This window comes from Augochlora pura, chromosome 2 (genome assembly GCF_028453695.1).
Source record: "Augochlora pura isolate Apur16 chromosome 2, APUR_v2.2.1, whole genome shotgun sequence".
In the NCBI taxonomy this organism is placed as follows: domain Eukaryota; kingdom Metazoa; phylum Arthropoda; class Insecta; order Hymenoptera; family Halictidae; genus Augochlora; species Augochlora pura.
The window spans coordinates 17,752,889-17,777,507 of record NC_135773.1 but is presented as its reverse complement, the minus strand read 5'-3'; the positions used below and the strand labels follow the sequence as shown (position 1 = coordinate 17,777,507).

At 39.9% G+C, this 24,619-nt stretch overlaps 1 protein-coding gene across 1 annotated transcript in view; it reads right to left on the bottom strand.

The window, feature by feature from the left end:
- Positions 1-7,658: 7,658 nt before the first annotated feature.
- Positions 7,659-24,619, bottom strand: part of Toy (paired box 6 protein twin of eyeless) — an 87,666-nt gene continuing 70,705 nt past the window's right edge. The window contains exons 9-11 of the mRNA XM_078196031.1: positions 17,489-17,715; positions 15,338-15,594; positions 7,659-7,759 (exon numbers count right to left, since the gene is read on the bottom strand). Coding sequence (XP_078052157.1) covers positions 7,671-7,759; positions 15,338-15,594; positions 17,489-17,715 — 573 coding nt within the window. The 3' untranslated portion in view covers positions 7,659-7,670. The remainder of the gene's footprint in view (positions 7,760-15,337; positions 15,595-17,488; positions 17,716-24,619) is intronic.

The window sequence follows — 24,619 nt, the reverse complement described above, 5'->3', positions numbered from 1 at the left end:
ATTCGACTGCTGATCGTCAATCGTTATAACTCGGTCTCGCCTACGACCGATCCTTTGCGCGACGTTCTCGACAGACTCGTCCGGAAGTCCTCGACGGGGTTCGTTACCCAGGAAGCTGTCCGCGGAGGTCGGGTCGCGAAAATCTACGAAACAATCGGCTTTGCTTTGATACATTCATTATACGCATGCTTTGGGCTGGCTGGCGGTATGGTTGCTTGCGGAGGTAAACGAATTGCAAACGGGATAAAGAGTTCTGGAACGGTCGATGGCAAACAGCTTAGAGACACGGTGGCGACAGAGTATCGTTGGAGCCTGATTGAACACCGCGTCAGGTACGTACCGACGGCAAAGTTTAATCGGCTAGTGCGTCAACGAAGAAAAACGAAAGGAAGGGGGACGAGATCGGCATCCGCGTCAACGTGTCGCAAATCACCGTTTAGCGAATCTTCGCGGCGGTTGCGAGACACAGCGGAACTATTCGTCACGGTATTCAAAACGTTAAGATCTAGTTATTCGACGTTCGAAACTACTTCCGAATTTTTTACAAAACTAATTCATCTCGGATATCATTACTCTTTTCGATAAGTTGTCACAGCTTTGGATCAGTTTTACAAGTTCTGTATTCAAAATGAATCCTCTTGTTGATCATATTCACCAGCTTGCAAATTAATTTCTCTTATTTGCAACTATTTTGTAATAAAATTTATGTCGAATTAAAAGACTGAATCACATTTTCGAAATAATTATTGAGGATAAGAGACGGCCGATGTTTCCTTGTGGAAAGGCGAATTTGATTTATAATAGAATGAATGAAACATGCAGAAGAGTTAACTAGAAGTGAATAAAGATGAATATGGCCTACAAAAGGAGCAATTTAGAATGCAGATATGTGAGTGCGATCTATAAAAGAATTAATTCGTAGTGTAAAGCTTGTAAGTATCAGCAATTGAGAATCTCACTGAAGAAATTTGTTCAAAAGTGAATTAGATCATGGACATTTTATGAATGAACGTAAAGTATATATAGCAATACCATCAACGGCTGTAGGAGTGTTATTATAAAATTGCATCGCTATTCGACCCGTAAATTTCCATCGCATTTGATTTTTCTCACAGAAATTTGATCAAACGAATTCGTAGAAAAACATCATTGACAAGTACTGAACTTATGCAAAGGCTACATTCTGTTTAAACTTGATTCGTCATATCCTTTCATTATGCTGCTACTCCAGAATTGAAGCGTACGAATTTGCAAGAATTTACCGAAATTTGTACGAATTTACCAAAGTCAACTGAATCGCGTAGAAATGTAAACGCGGAATCTAGTTTAACAATAAGTTACGCGTTCCCTCTTTTTTTTGTAAATTTACTGTACGATCTAAATTTAACGGCGAGCTTTATTTATGTTTCTCATTTAAATCGGCACGGCATTGTTTGCGGAATAATGTCGAAGAGTGCTCAACGGACGAAAATTCGCGACGCGGTGCGAAAGGTAAAAGTTAATAAACCTGTTTCACGCCAAAAATATAATTACTGTGTGCTGCGTCGTGACAGAAAGTTTCGAATAATTATCAACAGTGGCCGTGTACTTACGTCAATCGTACGAAAACCTCGAGTGGTTTGTTGCGCGTGCGCGTTCTCTCGACACGCGGCGTCGGCGTCAGCCTAGTCCCCTGTTTTTCCCTTCCCTTTACCGCTAACGCAATTAATTACAAATTTTATATCGCGTAAAAAGCCTTGTCTGAGGTAGTGCATATATATCAAATTACCCTGTACCGTAATTTTCCCACTTTCGCAACACTCCGTGCGTACTCTGGCCACCGGGAATTCGCTTTTCCGCGAAAACTGGTTTCGAGGGGCTCGATTCGTTCTCCGTGAAAGGAATTTTCGTACGAAAAACTCCTCGGCTACGAGAGATGAAGCACGAATAATATTTCATCGAATTATCCGATGGACGAAGAAGACGATATTCGATCCAGGGCTCGAAACTGCTCCAAAAATAGCTGTTTAAAATTATTATTAAAAATGTTCGTACTCCAAATTCACTTTTTTCAAATTAAGCTCATCTGAAATTTGTTTCGGCTTGTTTTGAATAACGCTGACAATTGCAAGACCATCAAAAATGTAGAATCCCGTATGGTGAAACTGGGAAGACTACTATTTCTGCGATGGTGTTCTCCAATGATGGCGTTTATCGAAAGAATCAAATGTTGTACTTTCGATCAATAGTTGGAGGATATAATCAACGTCCTTATGATAAGCGTTACTTTCACAAATTGTTATAATTTTCAAATTTTCACGTAAATATATATATGAAAATACCATCAGCAAGCTATTATTAAATAAGCATTTTATGCTTCTGAACAATACAATATTGGATTTTATTTGACTACAAAAGTTTAAGAAATCAAAGTGAAAAGACTTGATCTGCAGAAAGGTGTATGTAATTCATAAAAGAGTGAATTTAGAGTGTAAGCTTTTTAAAGATTCTCATAAAAACAGTTGCAAATAGACTACAAATTTTGATGCAAAATAAAGATCATTTACACTAATTGAAGGATATAGAAACTACATAGACATCTATTTATTTTCTCAATGGTTTTAATGAGCTCCAAAGAATACAACAGAAGTATTAAAATCTATAAATGGTTTTACCGTATTAATTTTGATGTGTTATTAGACACTGTTATTATTCATAAATAGTACGGATCTTCATACAAGTTTACATTTTTATTATTTTACAAAAATTACAATTAACACTTTGATTGCCAGGTTAACAACCTCGGAGAGTCCATAAAATTAAATATTAAAATTGCAAAATAAAGTTGGACGAAACCAATCACATTTCCGACGTTCATACATTTTATGAATCTTAATAAAATTAGGGAATTACGATAAATAAAAAACTAGTTTTTAAATCTAAGTAAACAATGTGTCACTCGTGTATGGATGACACGGCAGTCAAAATGTTAAAGAAAAGTTTGCTCCGTCAATTAGACCAAGGCTCGGAATTAACCAGCCACGCAACACGAGGATCGCGAGGGCTACGCCTCCCGAGTCCCGTGACGCGTCTCGTTCCTCGATGATCGCCTGAATGATACACACACGACCACGAAGAGTGAGACACGTGACGGGAGTCAGGAGGCGTGGCCTTCGGAAACCTCGTGTTACGTGCTGGTTAATTCCGAACCTAGAGCTAGACTAAGCGAGAGAAGATCCGCAATTTATTCATAATCGTTTCGAAAACTGAAATCAGTATTATAACAGTTTTCTAGCGTCGAAACAATTGCAGCTCCTGGACCGAGATTGGACCTAAACCGAAGGTCTCAAGGTGCGTGTCCAAAGAAATAAAACCCAAATGAAGGATTGTTTTTTTCTTTAATTTCAATAAATTGGAGTCGATATATCCGCATTCTTGAGTTTTTACAATTTTTCTATTTTTGTACACTTCCGCTGCTAACTTGACAAGTTTTGATAAACCAGTTTTCCAAAGGACGCGAGAAGAAATAAAAATGTTTCAAGTTCCTCTCAAACGAACACAATACAAAATACTCTTAAGGAAAACTCCGACAATGAAATAAACACGCACCTTACGATGTTCATCCGCGGTATTTCGCTATTGACACGATTCTCGCATTTTGAAGCTATCTATCTCGGCATCAGCTGAACGCGTTTGTTTTCTACAATGAAAAATTGACGACTGAAAATTTCGTAGCATTTGAACACTTATTTGAACACGAGCGTTATCTGGAGAACGAACTGATAGGATAGCAGAACCGGTAACTGTTGGTGACCGGTTGCTGTGCCTTTGATTTCTTTCCAGGCACAATTGATGATATATTTATCGCATCAGTCATATTAAATTTTGTTATTCTTTCATTTTCCTTATTTTCTAAAACAGAAATTTAATATGCTTTCAAGATGAACATGGAGCGAATTATGCCCGAAAAGAAAACAAAAGCGCATCGATTGGTTGGCCACATTAACCGGCTATATTATTCGTATACTAAACTCAGAGACTAAATCGATCAGGATCGTTCGTTGTGTCCGATTGCCGTTGCGATCTCCGTTCCAAGACCCTGTCGGTGAAGCGTGAAACGTATACGTTCAGTTCTGTAGCGACTTCGGGGAAACAATGAGCGAATAAATGTAGGCTCGGTTCGCGACTCGCGCCAACGGGAACAGTAGATTCGCTGCCCGTTTGTTCGCTGGCGGTAAAATTTGCGATCCGGTTCCGGTTCAAGGGAGAACATCGAATATAGGGGTAAAAGAGTTCTGTTTGTATGCGTGTTACGTGCGTGCACGTTCTCGAGCGTGTATGACCTCTATGAAATGGTACAATCGAACGGCGTCGGGATTACCGTTTCTCTTACCTACACGTATATACACCGTATCGACGATCCTCCCTAATGTACATTACAATCTAAGAAGAGTAACAAATGCTATTTTACAATCATCTTTATACAGAATATCGGCGTTCCGTCCGCGAGCTAAGGGCCGTCGATGATACGGGGCAGGTAAACGAGACGACGCGACGGCCCGTCGCGAGCCTCGGAAGCGATCGGCTTTGCGAAAGACAAAGCTATCGTCGAACCCCAGACGATCGCGCTCGAACCGTGAAGCGTCGTCTCGTCTATGGACGCTCGACTGCGACGTATTTCCGGTTTGTTAATACTGCCGCGACGTCCTCGGTACGATTTGTTTCGGAACGTTAACACGGCGATCGATGCAGTAATCCTGGTTACCAGCTACAGATTGGATTGTCTTAATCTAGAATCGCGTTCGCTTGGACCAAAGGGTGTAACAATCATCGTGTACTCGGGGAGGAATGTACAGTGTGCGAATCTGTGGTCGGTGTTTGGTATTCGACTACTTGGTACTGAATTCTCAAGTACTTTACACTTGAATACTGGCCATTCGAAGACTTATGGTCTCGAACGCGCGATGTCAGGGTACTCGACGTGATCTCGGGTATTTGCAATGCGGTAACTACAATTCAAATGCTTCTGTTGCTCGAAAGATCGATCATTCGTTCGTCGTTTATTACTCACTATTCTATTCCTTTGTGTATTCGGTGTCGAAGCACTCGGTACTCCGGCGCCCGATCAGTTGACATTCAAATGCTCGGTATTCCGTACTCGAGTACTCAGAATTCAGTATACGAATCGAATCGTTGCTCGTCGCGTTCTGAACACAAGTTCGGGGAGAAGTCCTCGTTCAAATACAAAAAGGTCTGAATGATTCGTGTGCTTTCTAGGATAAGGCTCCTGGCACTTGCTGGACACGTGGTTCTACCGACAAAAGAGGTTATTCAGATGCTTTGTACGCAGGAAAGACTAAAGCTATGGTTCCCTTGAATTCTTCGCGAAGTCTGCAAGGAAGAGTGTCAACCTTTAACGGAATTACAATGAGTTAGCTCGAACAAATCTAGCGAGAGTATTGAATGCGACTGGTTCTGCGTATTAGTCGTAGGACGGTCCACTGAAACGAGACCCGCGCCATCATCTAGTTTATGCTATCCGAGAATTAAAGATAAATTCTGTATCTTTTTCAATTATTTTTGCTTGTTATAGAAATTTCTTATTACTTTTTAACGAAACAGTGAACGCAATCGTGTCTGCTTATAAAGCGAAGTTCGACAGCAGTTGCTTTTCTGGACGAAATCGTGCGACGCCATAGCTGCGAGCAAGCAACATGGCCGGCCCCTGAAAAAAGCCATCCTCGAGATAGCTATAGAGGGAGCCCGTCGTTTCCAATGTCTTCGAACCCCTCTGGAATTTATTCGATTTTTATCCGAACGATGACTTTGTGCAAATATATCCCTTCCGTTTGTACACATTTTTTAATCGCTGTATCTACCTATCTAGGTGATAAAATAGCGTGATTTCTTTGGTCGCGGAACAGCGGTGGAACAACTTATTGCAAGCAGATATTATAGAATTTCGATTCCAATGATTTGAGATCAATTTCTGGCGTTTCCCTAAAATTGTTAAGGCTCTAGATATATCCGGAGTTCTTCGTAATATCACAGTGGACCGTCCAACGATCAGTTTCGGCGTGACGAGGCTTCGTGCGTTCATTTATACAAATTGTCGTGAGAAGAAAGATAATATACCCTGCGTGACCCGGGTCATGCGTATACTTCTACGACCTCTAGATTAAACATGAACCGAAGAAGAGGCATCGGTTCCCTCGACTCTCCTCGCAATATCGCGTGAGCGCAACGATCAGCAGCTCCGACGACGTTTTCGTTTCCGTACGCAAAGAATACTTTCCACGCGAAGAACTGGTGATCGGTCCGAGAGAAACTGTGGGATCATCGACGGACCGCATCCCGGATGCGCCTCGAATTTCCGAACGCGAGCGTGTCCTCGTCTCTCGGTAACGAAAGCAACCGAAGCATCGGCAGCGGCCAGTCGTCGACGAAATTTGGCAGGCTTCCAACCAGGCTAATTAATCGAATTTAAGCAGACTCGTTAACCTTTTTTCGGCCCCTGTTGCGTCGTTCGTTTAACAGGTTCCGGGCAGGATTCTTTCAAACCCTTTGTTTAGCTTTAACGAAAAGCGATTTCACTCGCGAATCTTTCATCGTTGTATTCCGGTCAACTCTGTAATTGTTTGTCAAACTGCAAAGTATATATAATGGAAAGCTTAATAAAAAACAAGCAAATGCTGTCCGAACATAAGCGGATTTATTAAAAGAGGAAATTTAAATATCCTGCTGCAGCATGATTTTCGCACAAATTGAAATGATCGAAATGCTGAATCATATTACATACGGTTTTTAATAATATTAACAGTAATAATCGACAAAAACCTTCTGGGCGACGATAGGCATCAAGACTAAATCAGAAGTCAAAACCGCATATTGCGAGGTCAATTATCGTCCCTTTATCTTTATATTTCTCGAATAAGACATATTAAATGTTGTTATTCTTTTATTTCATGAACTTTTAGATAAGAAACTTAAACACATCTTGTTCGATAAATATGAACAGCAATTGGTCATACCACAATAATTTGCGCCACTACCCTAAGGGGTTAATACAATCTCGGAGTTAATAAAATAACTCCGATCATAAGTCTGCATCGAATTTCATTCATCTATCGGTGTATCGAGTTTGGTTGACCGAAGCACAACGTCCGAGTTGAATTGCTTTTTCTAGTTCAATAGAGGAAACGCGTCTGGAGGTTAACACCGTCGTTAGGTCGAGCCGGTGTCGGCGATGCTTTCGGTACCGCGTCGCGCTCGGTAGTTCCACCTGAAACCCAGGACACGGTGTCCCGAGTCTGTGATCCTCTGTTTTCCAGCTGCAGCTATCTTGGTCGCGCGATATATCCCCCGCGACTCGAGTGATCGGGATCAGCGATTCGTCGGACAGCGGCGAGCCGTGATCGAGTGTCGCGCGCGCGCGCGCTCGCGCACGAGTGCGAGTCATCTCTGGGAAGAGAACGTTCGGAGAGGATTGATCGGTTCATTCACTCACTAGTGTCGGAGGTGTGCACGGGAGTGGTGGCTGGCGTGTTCGAGGGCTGATGTTGCGTCGGCTGCGTTGGTATGCCAAGAGACGCGAGCAGCGGCCGGGGGATTGCACCAGGGGTGGCTGTCGGTGGTGGCGGGCTCTCCTGGCCTACGAGCAGGCTCGCAGGCGGGAACCCGAAGAGCTGGGATCACTGGAGCCGAGGCCAATAGTTACCGGTCAGGTCCGGAGTTTGCGACGGGATCTGCACCGGCACCGAAACACCTGCCGATATTACACCTGGAACAATAAAATACGGTTTTCCTTGTCGTTAACACGATCGTTTAATGCGTTCGCGGACAAGATAAATTTTGAATGTGCTGCGAAAACAGACCGGTGATTTATTTTTATATTAATCGTGACATCACATTTTACTAATCGTATAAAGTGAATACTATAGCATCCACGTCGATACACATACAGATTGAAATTAAAGAGCCAAGGCTATATAGAATTGAATTTTTGATAATGGTTTATTTTAAATGTTACAACATTCATGTCATTTTTTATCGCAATGAAAATTAATACTGTAACATTCGCGTCCGCGAATATGTTAAAACCCCACGGATGTATTGCTAACAAGGCCGGTGTCATTTTAATCCAAAGTGACTTGGATAGACAGTGTACCCGACATTCGTGGAATAAACTTCCTCTTAACACCTTGCACTAGAATAACGAGTCAGATTCGTGATAAAGATTTCGCATAAGATTTATTAAATATGTATGTTGTTTATTTCTCCTAAATCGAAATCAAATTTAATTCTTCTGTTATCAAAGTCTAGGAACGCGAGTAAATAAAGGCAATATAAAAAACAAAAATTATCTGGATCTATTAAGGACAATATTGAGGACGAATGAGTGCTGATCAACGCAGCGTGAAAGGAGTCGTAGTGCAAGGGGTTAAATGGTAACAACGGTATGTCAAACAATATTTCGAAATTCGAACATTTAGCGAGTGAAAGTAAAATTTAAAAAGTCTTGCTTTATGAGAGAGAAAAGTTATCTTAAAATTGCTCTCGTTCTTTCTTCAATATTACATTTTTCAACCTGGTCATCGCGGATTGCCCAATAATATATATCCGATATTTTTTACAAGTCAATTACTTAATTTTTCATAGATATTTAAAGTTGATTTTTTATTAAAATATTAAAATCTTGAAGGAACATTGAAAGAAATTTCTGGGCCGTTTAACGAAGATTTAAAAAGATTATATTTTCAAAAACCATAGCGTTATAAATCAATTGGTTAACCTTGAATTGCACAACCGTTCCCCTTAAAGGAAATGTGCAATTCTATTTTAAGAAACCATGATCACCTTGACATCTCGGAAACGCATTAACGCAGCTAAAATGTGCGTCAACTAAGTCAACAGAAACTTTCGTAAACTTTTCAAAATAAACTGAATCAATAAGTCCAAGTTTTAAACAAATACACCAAAGATTAACGTAATTATACAATTTTATACATAATTCTACTTCTATTATTATATTATAATTTTTGTTATAATAATATGTAATTTTAAAATACCAAGGTACAAAAAATATATGAATTTTCAATTCAGTAGTGCATAAGAATAAAATAAAACCCAAATATTTCATACGACCAAAAACATTTTTATTGCTAGACATATATAGATTTGATGTATTTCTGTATCAAATATGAAAGTAAAAAAGCCTTTAAACTTGTAATACTGTCCCGGAATCTCACATGATTCCATAAAATTCTCTCATAAGAGTCTCCTTATTGGTTTTTAATCAAATATTGTAGCCTACGATTATATGTGCAATCAAGTTTTGTTAATTTTTTATGGAGTTTTTAGAAAGATTTAAATATAGTACTTCGCAGTCGTAAAGAATTTAAAGACACTGTTATATTATTTCCAACTTAATAATTTTAATAAGCAGGTAAGATACACTTTCATTGAACTCATGTTTCTCGCAATTAACGTCGATAATTTTTGTCCCAAATATTCCCCGTAACCCATAGTACGTTTACAACGTCTACAATCCAGTGGTATGCAGAAGTTTCTGAAGTCCAACCTCCAATCTTTTCACCGATCAAATTTTGTAAAAAGTTTTAAGGGCCAACGTTTCAACGTATCAGCGCTTTCGAAAACAATAACGTGTCTCAGATCGCATAACGCGAAACATCTTCGTCCTTTCGCATAATCCGGTGCGATCAAGCCCGGATTAATCGATGCAACATCCGCGTCCCATATCGATCGAAATTTCACAGAAATCAAGCGAGCTAATCACGATTTGTAACGTTTCGTTCGTTCGCTGAGAATACAGCAATCGAACAAGAATATTTAAGTTTCATTTTGTGGAACGGAGCAGCGTATAAATCATGGTACAACGAGTGAAATCAAGCGGCGCGTTCTCCGTGAAAACGATACACGCCAAGGGTCGGCGGGCGGGCACTTAGCAATGGAAACGACGACGGGACATCGCCGGTGGTGGTGATGGCAACGAGCGCGGTGAAAGTCCCCGGCGCTCATGCACGTAAAACGATTATGATGGATAAGTTGCGGCTCGTTCCGCACGTAAGAAGCGCGAGAAACGAGGGACAGGGGTTGGAGGAACGGAACTAGAAAGAGAAAGACACAGCGAGAGAAATAGGAGGTGTGTGTGAGAGAGGGAGAAAGAGAGAGAGAGAGAGAGAGAGAGAGAGAGAGAGAGAGCAGAACGGTAACGGAGGGAAAAGCGAAAGGAAGAGAGCGAGCGAGCCGGGCGAACGGGGCGGAAAGACAAAAGGAATGCGGCGCGTGTTCCGCAGTATTCCACCATTCTACGGCGTTCCACTCCATTCCTGTAGGTACGCCGCGCACCCCCGTGTTTCCTCCCCTTTGGGTTCGCACGTTATTGAGCGCTCGCCCAGCCGAGGCGAGACCCAACCCATCCACATCCTCTGTTCGCCCCTGTATACCTTAAAGAGAGGAAGAGACTGCGGGACAGAGACAGCGAAAACAAGCCCGGCTACGGCGAAACAGAGACAGCCCGAGAAAGAAGGAACGGGGGCTGCTGCGAGCAGGAGTGGCGGCGATGGAGGGCGAAGGGGGGTAAGGTACCCGGTGGGTCGTCCCTCCGCAGTTTTCGTTAAGCGAGAGGGGTCGAGGGTACCCGGCGCTGGGGATGGAGAACAGAAAGTTGGAGAAGAAAGAAAGGAGCCCGATGGCCGGCCGCGCGACGGAGAAAGTGCGAATCGGAGAAAATGGAAAATTCACAGGCTACGTCTGCGGTCGGAGGGGATGGAGAACCGCCGAACATCCCATTCTTCGATTCAGCCCCCCGCCGGCGCCGAACGAGATTTGTTTTAAAATCCTTTGACAATTCCGTGGACGAACGATCCACGTGCCGCGCGACAATCTCTCGACCACCCCCGAACTTCTCGCCGGGTTCGAACCTATACGTCCCGTGCCACCTTCCTGTCACGCGTCGCGGCGAACAGCCGCTATACGTACACGCGCATAGACCGTGTGTAAAGAGGTTCCCGGGTAATTCGCGGCGGTTTATTTCGCTTTCGGCGCCGATCCTGCTGCGACAAGCATCCCAACAGGCAAAGGACATTGCCAAACATTTTCGAATCGACGCTTCGTACATCTAATGTTCACGCGGTACACCGAAAATTCTTTTGTGACGATAGGGATTATAAAATTATGGATGTGCTCGTAAATAAATAACTTGCACGCTTTATGCACTACATGTGCATACATATGTACCTGTGCTCCTGTAGACAGGCGTTGAAGTTTATGGAATGTGTGAAACTGGCAAATTGTAAGACTTTAAAGAAGATTGTGAAACTCTACTTTGTTTCTCGATACTGGCTCTAGGATTTTCTGGAAACTATTCCAACAATCCCATAAACGTGGTAAAAATTCGTTTTCTATGATCACAAAGAGACGTTTCTTTCATTTGTGATTTACTTCTAGCTTTGACTGGGAAGCAAAAATTCGATGAGACTCAAAAGGCCATGGGACTTGACTTAATCCTTAACGGTCCACTGTTGCAATATACGCAGCATAGCACTTTTACTGATTGGCTCGAATGTCACGCATATTGCGACAAAAAAGAGCATTTTATTATTTTCATCATTGCCCATTTATTTAATAGATAAGTTCCTTCTACATTTTATATAACAGTCTTTAATACATATCTTCTGTATGAAAAATACAATAGCTTCTACCCGGCGGTATGTAAACTCGAGACACTTCTGAACCATTAAAGGTTAAGAAAAGGTAATTATCGTATTGAATATTATCTAGAAAATAAACTTTCAAAAATTCGAGGGTTATACACAGAAATATCGAAAAATGTATTTTTTAATTCAATAGCGTACATTGCAGCTAATTTTGTTGTTATTGTTTTAATTTACATATGTGGAGAACAAGTTCAGAGTACGAGCAAGTATCAAAATTGGTTTTGCAGGTTTCGAAATAAAACTGAAAATGGAATAAAAATTGCTCGATTGACGAAATTATTGTTGAAGACAATAATTGACAGATCAACGATTCACCCTAAAACGACCCTATTACATTTTTTGGCATAAGTGACATCGCGAGGTTGCGAACGAGTCAAAATAAAATCATTTAGTAACCAAATATTATTTATTGTTTTTAAAATATTATATAAAATATAAAGTATGGCACGAGTTAGGGCAACCTTATGAAATCGTTCTAAAGATAAACTGGAATGTAAATATTAATATTTAGCACTATAAGTTATATGAATGTTTCGTGAACTTCGCTTTCCTCTTACCTACATATAAATTTTTGCTCGAGTTTAAAATGTTTCAGAAAATCCTGCAAAACGATTCGATGACAAAAGAAAATCGGTCATATGTTCGACTGTGTTCATCCTGTACGTTCTACCGATTTTTCGATCTTGCTTTTATTATCTGGATATTTAGTTCAATTAATTTACGGCTGTTGTTAATTAATAAATAACGGACCAACGGAAGTGGGTCAGTTTGTACAACGAATTTTATTGCGATAACGAAAGGGACGAGCGAGAATCTTGTTACAAAGGTGCGGTAAATTTATTTGCGATTTCCCGGGTCGATCATAAATTCCGAGCGCGTTCCCTGCCGAAACAAAGTTTCTTGCGGCTATTCTACGTATTTCCGGTGATGTCGTTTGCTACGGTAACTAGTTTTCGCGATGACGCGCGCTGTTTTCCTTTTTCACTGTCTGGCCGCAATTGCGCGGCCCGAATCCTCGAGCGTGTGTAATCAGGCGGGTGTTTCAATGGCACGGTATAAGTACGTTTGAGCGGGAAGAAGAGTCTGCCGCTCTCTGCAAAAGACACGCGTCGGGCAGCGCGAACACGCGATACCAATCGTGGCGTTCTCCGCCCTCTGTGTCGGCCTGTTTAAGCCGTCTACCTCAGAAACGGAGGAAAATCTCTTGAAAAATGCGAGGAAGCGCCGCGGTTAAAACGTTACTTTATCTTTCCGTAACTTGCTCCTTTTCCTGCCCGGGCGTTAAACATCTGTGCAGGAAGCATTAAATTTCGAATTATTGCAGGGCCAAACTAAAAGAAAATTGGACGCATTCCGGCGACGATGAAACTATAACCTTATGGACCCATCGTAGGCCATAAACAGCCGGTTAACGAGCCAAGAAGCTTCATACGCTCGCGCAAATCGGTTCCAATTGGCACGGATCTTTGAGATCGCTTTGAATAAAGAAGATAATGCCTTCTTCGTACCGCAAGTTCTTGTATCAAATCGAAGTGGCGTATTACTGCATACTGTTTACGACTACTACTTCAATGTTATTTTGAAGAAATAAGAACACGAAGTTGAAATTTATTTTTCAATGCTGGCTAAAGTAAGAAAGCATGGCAGAAGACTTTCGATATAATTTTTATGACATTGTATGTATTATATTTTTATCGTACGATTATCCTTCGGATAATATTGCTTCCATTTATATTTTATTCATATTATAAATTACATTAAAATCATGGTAGATTTCATTCATTCGGATAAAAATTTGCCTGAATAAGATTTGATTCGGATAAAAATTCATTTGGATAAAAAGCTATTTGTTATTTGAATAAGAATTTACTTTTACAGAAACTAATTCGGAAAATAATCAATTTGAATACAAATTACTGACTGCAGCGTTTTTTTACTATTAACTATTTTTCAACTGTTGTATCATTACTTCTAGCTAGATTGATTATTAACGCATAACTAAATAATCTTTCTTCCGGTGGAAAGAAAATCGTTGTATTTATATTTATAACACGTATAAAATACGTAAAGATTTGTTGGTATATTATTAGAATGATATTGCAATCTCTATTCGATTAATTTAAACAAATAATTTTCGATTAAGTTTACAACAGTAGTAAATAGTAAATAATATTTATTCAAAATGTTCAACATGTTTAAATATTTAAAACATTGTAAGATTAAAGACATTGGAAGCAGAAAATAATTATTTTGAATATTTTATTAAACGTCTGATGTACTACCACTGATTATAATAATATTATTATGTCTCGTTAGATTTTTTATTTTTTGCTTCATAATAAGATTAACTTAAATATGCTTTGTTAATATGGGTATGTTAAAGGTTCCTATAAAGGACTAGTATAAATTAATGACTGATAAGAAAACTGGTGTAACATTGGTTTCGGTTATCAAAAGGCACAGTCGTAACTCGAAACTTTCATTAGAATTAATTTCATACGAATTAATTACAAAATTACGAATTTTATGCATTCATGATAAAAAAAGTAGCTGGAATTTGAAACAGTGAATTGAAGAATATTCACCTATTAGAATGCTATTATAATGACTGCCCCAAATCGTTAATTAATTTTTAAAAACTGAACATCTCACAAATCTTAATGACCATCGATGCGATTTTAACCCTTTAAATTATGATTTCTTCCTGAGTTACTTTAACATTTAGTGCATCAAAAACCTATGAATAGGCTTTTCCGTAACTGAACTGTGTCTAAATAGAACCAAATAATTTTCTTTTAAACATTAATTTCAAAATAACTAATTCCATTATATTAATGTAAATAATTTGATGGATTATGAACAAGTACATTGCAGTTTTTGAACAATTTTGTTAGAAATTCGTAAAATTCTTTTAAAATTAACGATTGATAAAATGTTAATCAGCAATTCTTTATTTTTAATAATTTCCCTAATAGGATATTTTCTTCTCTGTCTTCATTTACTTTCATTATTGGCTTCGATAACAGGTGAATCAAATGTTTGGCTTTAAAAAAAATCACGAGTCTGACTCGTTATAATACAAGAGGTAGATCCTTAAAAAAAACAAAATAGAGTAACAAAAAACATCGATTAATTTCTTTTGACTTCATAAAGTTATTAACCCATCGAGAGCAATATATGTGCAGCGTACGGACTATAACTCTCTATAGAATACTGAAGACAAATGTCACAGATTGTGTAAGGTTCTTCGGATAAATTGCAAAGATGTACCGTAGAAAGCCGATAAAGGAAAATTTGTTTCACACCACGATGGTCTGGTATTACTCTCGTCGCTCGCAAAGAAAACAACAAAGTATAGCGTCTTCCTTGATGGGATGAAGAGAGACAGAAATTTCTACGGAGTTTCTATTTCGTAAAATTGACGAAGAACATTTTGGTGCATAAGAATCGGCGGTCTAATAATTGCAGTTATGCACAGTATCCGTTGTCAGGGGTGTAAAGCCATCGGAACTCACGACCTTGATTAGCGCGTACCGGAGCGGCGCAGGCGAAGTGGGTACCGATAAATGCCTTTGAAGATTCAGCAGGAACAAACAAACAATCCTTAAGCGGAAACTCACCAGTCGCGGTCGAGGTCGTCGGCTGGTAGGGCGCACCACCTGGTCCTGCAGGCTGTCCGCCGGGTGTGGTGGGGGTTCCACCATGAGAGGTCGGGATACCACGATGGGGTTGCGAGTGCGCAGCAGTGCTGTGTGCGTGGGAGTAAGACTGCGACAACGAGTGGAGAGGCTCGTGGAACACGTACGCTGGATATCCCTCGGCGCGTTGCTGAAGACAGCTTCCACCCATTGACCCGCCCAAGGTGCTTGACATCGAGCTGCGAACAGAAAACGGATCCGCGTCAGGAAACGGTAACCGGAGAGTGCCAATCTCTGTTGATTCCAAAGCATTCCGGGAGGATCCGTCACGGAACGTGACTCGACCACTCTCGAGTGTCCAATAACTGACTTTTACGCGAGATTTTCTGTTTCAGATCATTCGATGGTAATTTTCTTGCTCTGTAAGGCTTTCTTAAGCTTGCAATGTCCACTGTTCAAAACCTTAAGGCTGATTCACACGGAACTGCTTCAGATACGGCCAGTAATTTAGCAAAGTGATGAGCAACTTGGTAGCTTATTGCGCAGGTTATTAACACGTTAAGTTTCGAAAAGCATCCCCTAAAATTCTCATCAAATGTAGTACATAATTTAACAAATAATTGAGTTCGTAACTTCAAACGAGACACGCTTCGTTACATTTCAATTATTAAATATATGTTATTTTTTAATTCTTGTTTCAGAAACCGTAAATCTTCTAATAATACTTGAAGAAAGGGTTCCCAAGCGAAAGTTAACAAGTAATTACATCGAGATAAATGTCGCTCGAAAAAAATGACAACAGCATTTTATTCGATAAAAAATTCAGTTTATGCGAACCTTTTAATGAAATTGTATTTCTTTTCACATCGTCGTGTCTTTCTATTCTTTGGGAAAAGTATTAGGACGAGGATGAATTAGTTCAACTCTTGTACGGTGTTATCACGGTTATATCAATATCAAAGCCAATATAAAAATACGAGAGAAAGTAAACATTTGCTTGCATAATAAAGTTGTATACGCGTTTGGTGCAATGCTTAGTGATGAAGGCGCTTGCTTGCTTTTATTCACGCTTAATTAATACAACACTGTACAGGTATGATGTTCGCGTTTCGTATAAGCGCTCTTTGCGATTTCTGAATGCGTTCTGTGAATGTGTCTTATGCGATTTCTGAATGCGTTCTCTATGCGTTCTAGATGCGTTCTGTTCGAATTCGGGTTTGCGTTCTGTCTTTGTCGCGTCGTGTTCTGTCTGTTGTCACCTCGGTTTTCTGTTGACTGGTGGAGAGTAGTTTTTGGTGGAGGAAATGAAGCGTCTTTGATTGCAGGTGGGTGTGTCGGAAGAAACTTGGAACGACGTGTGGGAAATTTGGTCCAAAGTTCTGGTTTGTGTCTTCTTCGTTTGTTAAAGTGAAAATGAATGGTTGTCCGTGCAAGGGTTCTGTGGATCTGTCGCACGTGTTGTCCGTTCGTCGGGTCGAATTTCTTGAAGTGCGGTGGCCGTAAAGTCGTCTAGTTCGGATGGTTTTTTACCCATCGCAGGTCTATTAGCACATTTATGGCTTAATTGCTGAAGGGGTGGCTAGGCACGTTCGATCTTCGGGTGTTGCCGTCGCAACAAAAGTGAAAAATCTGAAAAAGTTCTGCAGAGACCCGAAAACACTACAAAGCAATTGAAGATACTTTATCATTACTCTCAATTGAATAATTTTAATAAATAGAAGAAACATATTTCCCTTTAACTCGCGGTCGTTAAAATTAACTTGTACAATTTTAACATCCATATAATCGTCATACCGTGCGACGACTTGGAAACATCTGCAACCAAAATAAAGCTAAGCTCCCATAGTAACGATCAAGCGACACTCTGATTCTTTTCTACACGATCCATTCCTTCGTGTACGTAAATCTAGAATCCAGATACTATCACGAGCGTGGTAGGTATGTCAGTGTAAACGACAGCGATAATAATAATGCAAGCGTTCGTGCACCGGAGAGAACAAAATAGAAAAAAGGCAAAGTGGTGTGATCGTAAAATAGTGGCAGCGTAGGTCGGAGTTCAGCAAGAAGGGTTGCTCGACGCTTGAGAGCCGGTCTGTGAAACGAAGATATAATGAGCGAATATAAAGCGGTTACCTGTAAGTGTCGGGCATTGTGGCGATCGGTTGCGGTATCGACGAGTACATGGCGTTGAATCCGGCGTTTAAGGGTAACCGTGGTGTAGCAGGGGTTGCTGCCGGGGGTGCTGTGCTGCCGCTGCCGCCGCTGCTGCCTCCGCCGACTACCTGATCGACGGCTGCTCTCCTTTGGTTCCGTAATTTCTCCTCTCGACGCCACTTCGCCCTGCGATTACTGAACCACACCTGCAACCGACGCAATGACGGTGCTTTTGTCACGATAAGGGCGTCACTCCGCGCGATGTATTCGCATTATCCGCACCTATCCATCCTCACTCTCTCGCCCGTTCATTCTCCTTTCCACTCGTGCTCTCGTACTTTCATTCCTCACCTTTCCAGCCTCCCTCTCTCCGCTCATTTTTTCCACCCATTCTCTCTTTCTCGCCCTCCGCCGCGCTCCATTCCTCTCCCACCGCGCACAGCGCGGCCGAAGCCACCAAACGCGACAAAAAGTTATTTCTATAGGATATCGCTATGATGAAAAGTTAAATCGCATGTATGCTTCGCTGGGAATACGGACTATGATTTTGGCATGGATTCTTTTGCCATCTCTTTGTAGGCGGCTCTGAAGTTACCCATCTTGTAATCATCCGAAATAAAATCGTCGTTTATATTTACGTTAGTTTTTTAAATTAAATAATGAGTACCGGATTCGAGTCTACTTGACATGCACTCGAATTACTCGAAATGTCTTTTTTATGTTTCTGTGACATTTTTATTCTTTCATTTGATTCTTTAACACTGTTTCTGCCAAGCAGAGTGAAAGGACACTTTTCAAATTTCAACCCCATATTATTCTACAAGGTTAATTATTTCTCCACAACTGATTTGTTCACTTTTTGTACAATAGTTGTGTTAAACTTTTACACTCTACGTTGATAATAATGATAATAATTGATAATAAAAAATAAAAAATGAAGAAGGTAATGTTTGTTTTGTTATTGCTCCTATTGAGTTAATATTAATAATATATTATTAATAAATATATTACTCAAATTATCTATATTTTGAAATCTCCACAGTTTTCACAATTATTTGCATTTAAACGCAAAGATGTCAAAAGAAATAAGTATGCACAAAATCGCAGTAGAAATATTGTTAATTGTAAGTACAGTGGGCTGCAGTGTTCGTCTTGCCCGCATTTTGTAGGTCGAAGCTTTACCTTTATTTAAAAACTAATTGCCGACGCGAAAGATATAGCAATATCATTAACGTTAAACAATATAGAATATACATTTTATAAACTGTTCTAAATTGATGAAATTGCATACATAAAATCTAAAGATTAACTTACGATTGTCACATTTGTATTAAAGAGCTGATTTGTATTAAAGACTTGTATACAAATTTGTAATAATTTGCTGTGAATTGGTTGTTAATTCATTGTTCATGAATCGTCAATTGTTGTTACACTTTTATATTAAATAATTATTAATTATAATTATTCCTCCCTTTATAAATGTCGCTAAAAAATAGATTCTGCAACTTATTCAATGTTCACAGGTAGACATAATTAATGTCTCATCTAAAATGCCGCTAAAAATTTGGTTGTACACACAGAAAATGTTTTTTACCACTTTTGGGTGCCTTTGGCTCCACCGTCAGAGTGCGCCGTCTTCCTCGTTCGTTCACTGTCTCTTCCCTGTTTCCCCTGCCGTGCCTCACCCAACGTCCCCTTCCGTGCCAGTCTGCCCCCGCCCCCCGTACGCCCACGCAACAGCGTGAAATTTAGATACTTTTTCCTACCCGCGGAGGATACGCAACCGAGTTTGCACGAGACTCCCCTGCAGTTTGTTAATTGTGATTGAGCAGTTGTCGGGACGGGAAATTGAGTTACTCTCGCTGTATTCCCGCCGTGCTCCTCTGCCCTCCTACCCTCATAGACACTTTCTTTTTTTCCGATTCTTTTTCCGCCGCGGCACGGAGTTCCGCCTATCGGATGCGCGACGGCACCGCGCGTACCTGCAGACGGCAACTTGAATTTATTCGCGACGTTAGCGTCGCTCGATGCAGTCTGCAACGAGATTGCCAAAGGTGTCCTCAGCTAGCCGGTGAACCGTGAATTTTCATGCTCTTTTTCTTCTGTTCTTCGCAAGGAGCATTCGTCAGTTTCAATATCAATCCATTCTGAGACATTAACCATCGAGTCTCCGTCCTCGATTATCTTCCACGTAACGCGCCGAGTTAATAGAACGGACAAGAAATCTTGAAAAGAAGTGCTTAGTTATTGGATTGACGCTGACTGTGACTTCATTGCGACATAAGAAATTAAGCAAAAAATTGTTTTTCTGGTGAAATATCTCGCGAAAAATCTATATTAATCGAATATCGGTGGAAGTGAAGCCGATATCGCGCAAATGGTTTCCCAATTAATATGTGTCCATTTCACATTTTAGTTCGACGGATTCTGTTTAAGTCATATTTTATTGTCGCTTCTTATACGGATATTGTTAGAATTATTTTTACATTATACCGTAGTAACCCAATGTCGTAGAAATATGACATACATGCGAATACATGAGAGACAAAACTGTAAATATATTTGAAAAAGAAAGAATACTGTATGACGATATTTTTGTCTGGTCGAAATTTAGAAAATGTTTATTTTGCAAAGACATTCGCAGTCCAGTCATGACAAACTGTACCGCCATTGTCAGAACAGTCGCTTTGTCCACGTGACAAAATATTTCGTTACGCTCGAGATTAAATAAATGTTAATTATTTACTTTAGTCGCTTTGTCCTATATCTAATTGTTTTTTCGAGGTTTTCGTAGAATAATTACAGACCAGAGAAGGATAAAAAATAATGTGTTTGTACTAGTTTTTTTAGAAAGAAGAGTAAAATTTAAAGAAACTATAGTGGAATGCATGGACCTGAGCGAGATTCTAAACAATAATTGTCGGTTGGTCTTGGTATTCTAGGTGTTTACAGTGCTTGTTTATAGTACAACATTGCTCCGCCAAGTTCCCCGTAGATTTTTGAAAATATTTAAAAAAAACCTATAATTATTTTTCAGATAAAAGTTATCCAGAATGTTCACATCAATTTAGTTATATTGCGGAACAATGACAAACCTTCAAGCTTCAAAAATTTCGCGTTTTTGTTTTTTTTTTCAATTGGAAAGAGTTATTATTCCAAGCACTCTCGATTGATACTTTGTTTTAGCGATTAAATAAAGGGGATTTTTAAACACCGGAAAGGTAAACAGATTTCAGCTCGGTAAGGTAAATATTTACCGGAAAGATGAAATTATGACAGAGGGAAAACAAGAAGCCGGTTGAATCTATAACTATTATACTAGCGAGAATTATCGGGACAGATTTATCGCGCGGGCACTAGAGACGATACGGTGTGTATAATAAATGGTAACCTCAAGCAGCAAATCGGAGCTTAAGTTCTTTGTCGCGCTTCCCCGGATTTCCTGATTTCGAAGATACCTCGTCGCGATAAGAGGATTCCCTCTCCCTTCGATATGTCGATCTCCCCTCATTCTCCGAGCACTGTCGGCACAAACTCCGGATTACATAGTAATTTTTCCCCACTCCGTATGTCCCTCGTCCGAGATTCCTAGAGCCCGACGACGAGTCTCCCGAAGTATTCGCGAAAAAGATGCAAGGGGTCGATCGCGTGCCGTAATGCAGTGGGCTGATCGTTGGGTTCATTTGCACGATGAAAAAAAAAAGCGCAGCGTTCTCAGTTTTCCCAATTCGTGAGCGAGAGGCGTGCTCCGGCGTATAATAGTCGACAATTGCTACGTCGGCTGTTTCGCTCGTGAACAACGACGAACTGTCGTACGATAATGAGAACAACGATAGAAAAATTCGATAACCAACAATGCCCGTAACTTTTTTAATTACCGTATACCGGGGAATAACGGCCGGTAACAATGCGCGAGAGAATCGCAGTCGGCGGCATTATTTCCCCTCGATTTTACCTCCAATGTCTACACGTTCGTTCGCCAATCATTCCGTACGTTAATACGATTTTGGTAAAAGGGCGGGTTTCTTGTTTCGACGAAAGACGTTATTACTAGGCTGCGTGCTTTATACATTTAGTCATACATTTATGACTAAATTCATATTTATGATTTTAATCATACATTTTCAGTTAACTCTCATTCATTGAAATTAATGAAGAAAATTTTCATTTTACACATAGATACGCAACTTCATTTTGCGCATAAATTCGCAGAGCCCATAATTTTTCACGAATATATTTTTACAGATTTTTGACGAACGATTCGCAAAACAATTGTCGATAAAAAGAGGAGAATAGATTCACAGAAATTCGCGGAAAACAATACCGCGTAACATGGATTTTAAACAATTTCATTCAACGATTAATATATCAGTGAATAAAAGTGATTCGAGCATGCCATTTTCACTATTTTAAAAGAAGAATTTAAGAATTCTTTTTGGTTCACCTTTTCTTCGATTATCGATGCATATTATTAATTCTACTGTACTTAAACACATTAATCATTAGCTTCCTCTGAAATTTCATTAGAACGCAAGAACTATTTGAAAAACTTTTTTCTTGTTTGAAGAAATATTTTAAAAAGTTCTAAGAACACTTTCGATTCTTTGGTTTTGTGAAAACCGCAGAAAATTCTTTTTATCACTTGAATCATACAAACTTCGAAATTTATCTTCCCGGGTGTTTCTGGAAAATAGTTCGTGACATTTTTCGATACAACATTTACCGATGCACTTAAATCCCTATCCACAAACTGTTTGATTTTTACATCCAATACAGCTTCTATTTTCCGCACGATATTTTTTCTTCTATTTCTTTCCCATTTATCACTGCTAATCGAACGTCAACGTATCCATCGCACTTGCGCCATGTATGCACATAATGGTTTTCTTGCAATACGATGCGACTGACGCGAGACTGTACGGCAAACATTGCAAATGGACGAGCAAATCGTGACCGCTTACTTCACGATTTCGTGTACCTGCTAACGCATGGAACGATCGAAAAATACGATTATCACGAATTCCGCAAAAACAACTTAATTCCAGTTAAAATATTTTTACATCCGATGTCTTGGCTGATATCGCGAAACGGTCCAGGATATTTCTAATTTTTCTAATTTTTCTAATTTTTCTAATTTTTCAAATAAGAAGGGCGAAGAAGAGGAACCAAAGATTTTCAATGCGGGGCCGCAGTCGATCAAGGAAATTCGAGATTATTTTATGGCGGCGTTGGGGCAACTTGATCTTGAACAGCGTATACCCGACGGCCTTCAAATCGAATCAAAAAATAAATTTCATCTCGTCGGCGACGTGGCAAATCGCGTTCTAGCACCCCCACCGGCGAATATCCACCATTCGCCTGCAGCAAGCTCCTTTCGCCCAATACCGTCGTTCCTCGTAAACTCGTCCTACCACGTCCCCGAAAACTCGTTTGAATCGATCCATTCGGAATTCCACGAACCGGCTACACGCCCGTTCCTCTCGCCGGACGTGTACCTTCTACTTTGATTGGCAATGTTTAGAAGATGGCGTGGCAAGCGAATTTTAAGAAGATCCCACAGAACTTCTCCGCCCGACCACGAACTCGAGGAACGCACGCGTTCAACTTCAAGCGGCACGAAGTTTTCTCATTTTTTTGCGCATCAAGTTTCAGAATTCCAAGGAGAAATAATTGGCGGTGGAGGTTTGGCAAATTTTAGTATCTTATGACGGCTGCAGAATGTAATTTAACCTTGATCGGCCAAAAATAATTTAAAGAACCCGGAGGGAACGACGAAGGAAGCATTTCTTTGTTTAATACATTTTACGTGGGTCATGAGTGAATGATTAATAATTTTAATATTTTAATAATTTAAATATTTTTCTAAGACAATGCGTTAAGAATAGACTGACATTAAAATAAACAATTAACCCTTTGCGGTCGGATGGCGCCTCTAAAGCGTCGCTGAAAATTATTATACCACGTTTCAAACTCATTTTTATCAAGTTTACTTACATACAAAAACTGTTAAGAGCCTGTTAACTATTGCAAGAGTCGCAAATATCAATTCTATAATGTGCAAAACGCACCAGGTTACTTAAAATGGAAACGCCGTAAGTTTATTTGGAGAAATATTTTGGATCTCAAGTTAAAATGGCTCCGACCGCAAAGGGTTAAACGAAATAAATAAATTACGAACGTCTAGAAAACACATTTCTCAAAGTTTCGTTATACGTTCAGATAAAAAAGTTGTTAAACGCGAGATTTTTATTCTTTCTTTGTCATTCCAAGTAATAGCAATATTTTAAAATAGGTATTTTCGTCTCTCGATCATCCGAGAAAGTTGTAAAAAAAAGTTTTTCAAGTGTACCCAAGTATACATATAGCCGTCACTGTATGCGCATCCGTTTCGTGGGAAATTATTAAATAAATCAGTTTCGATCGTATAACTGGAACCGTGTACGTAAAATGTGTGGTTTACGATGTAATCTCTGGTTTTCAAATAATAAGAATAATTTTCATTGCGTTAGAATCTGTGTAAAATATCTAGGTCGTTATCACGTTGGTTAATTGCAAATCGAGAATCTGCTCTAGCGGAAGATATCGGTAACTCTGTGCAGTTCGTATGCTTTATATGGGTAGAAATAAGCTCGTGCAACTCGACACTAGCAAATGTCAACCTCAAGATATAAAACAACGAACTTCGAGAAAAGGAAATGAATTAGCTCTGATACACGAAATAAAAGGTGAAAACCGCGATGGGTAGTCTTGATGACGACGGAGAAGCGACAGAACAAGATGCTTTTACCACATTGTGGCTGAAGATGAAATAAGATTAAAGAACGCGATAAATCACTGGGCGATTACAAAGTTTCGCCGAGCTGCAAAGAGTCAAGAAAAACGATTTGAATCCAGAAGACGGGATTACGAGAAAAGATGGCTACGGAAAATGTTCCAAAATTGCGAAACGATCCTATTCTGCGTGTTCGATAGCCAGGACAACGCTGGTCGGGTTCGAGGCAGGAACGTGGTCCCAGAGAAATGTTAATGTGCACATATTGGAAGCAGCATCGGCCATCGCGCACATGGTTGATTCGTCCATTGCCATAGATGATAATCGGGCCAGCGTTG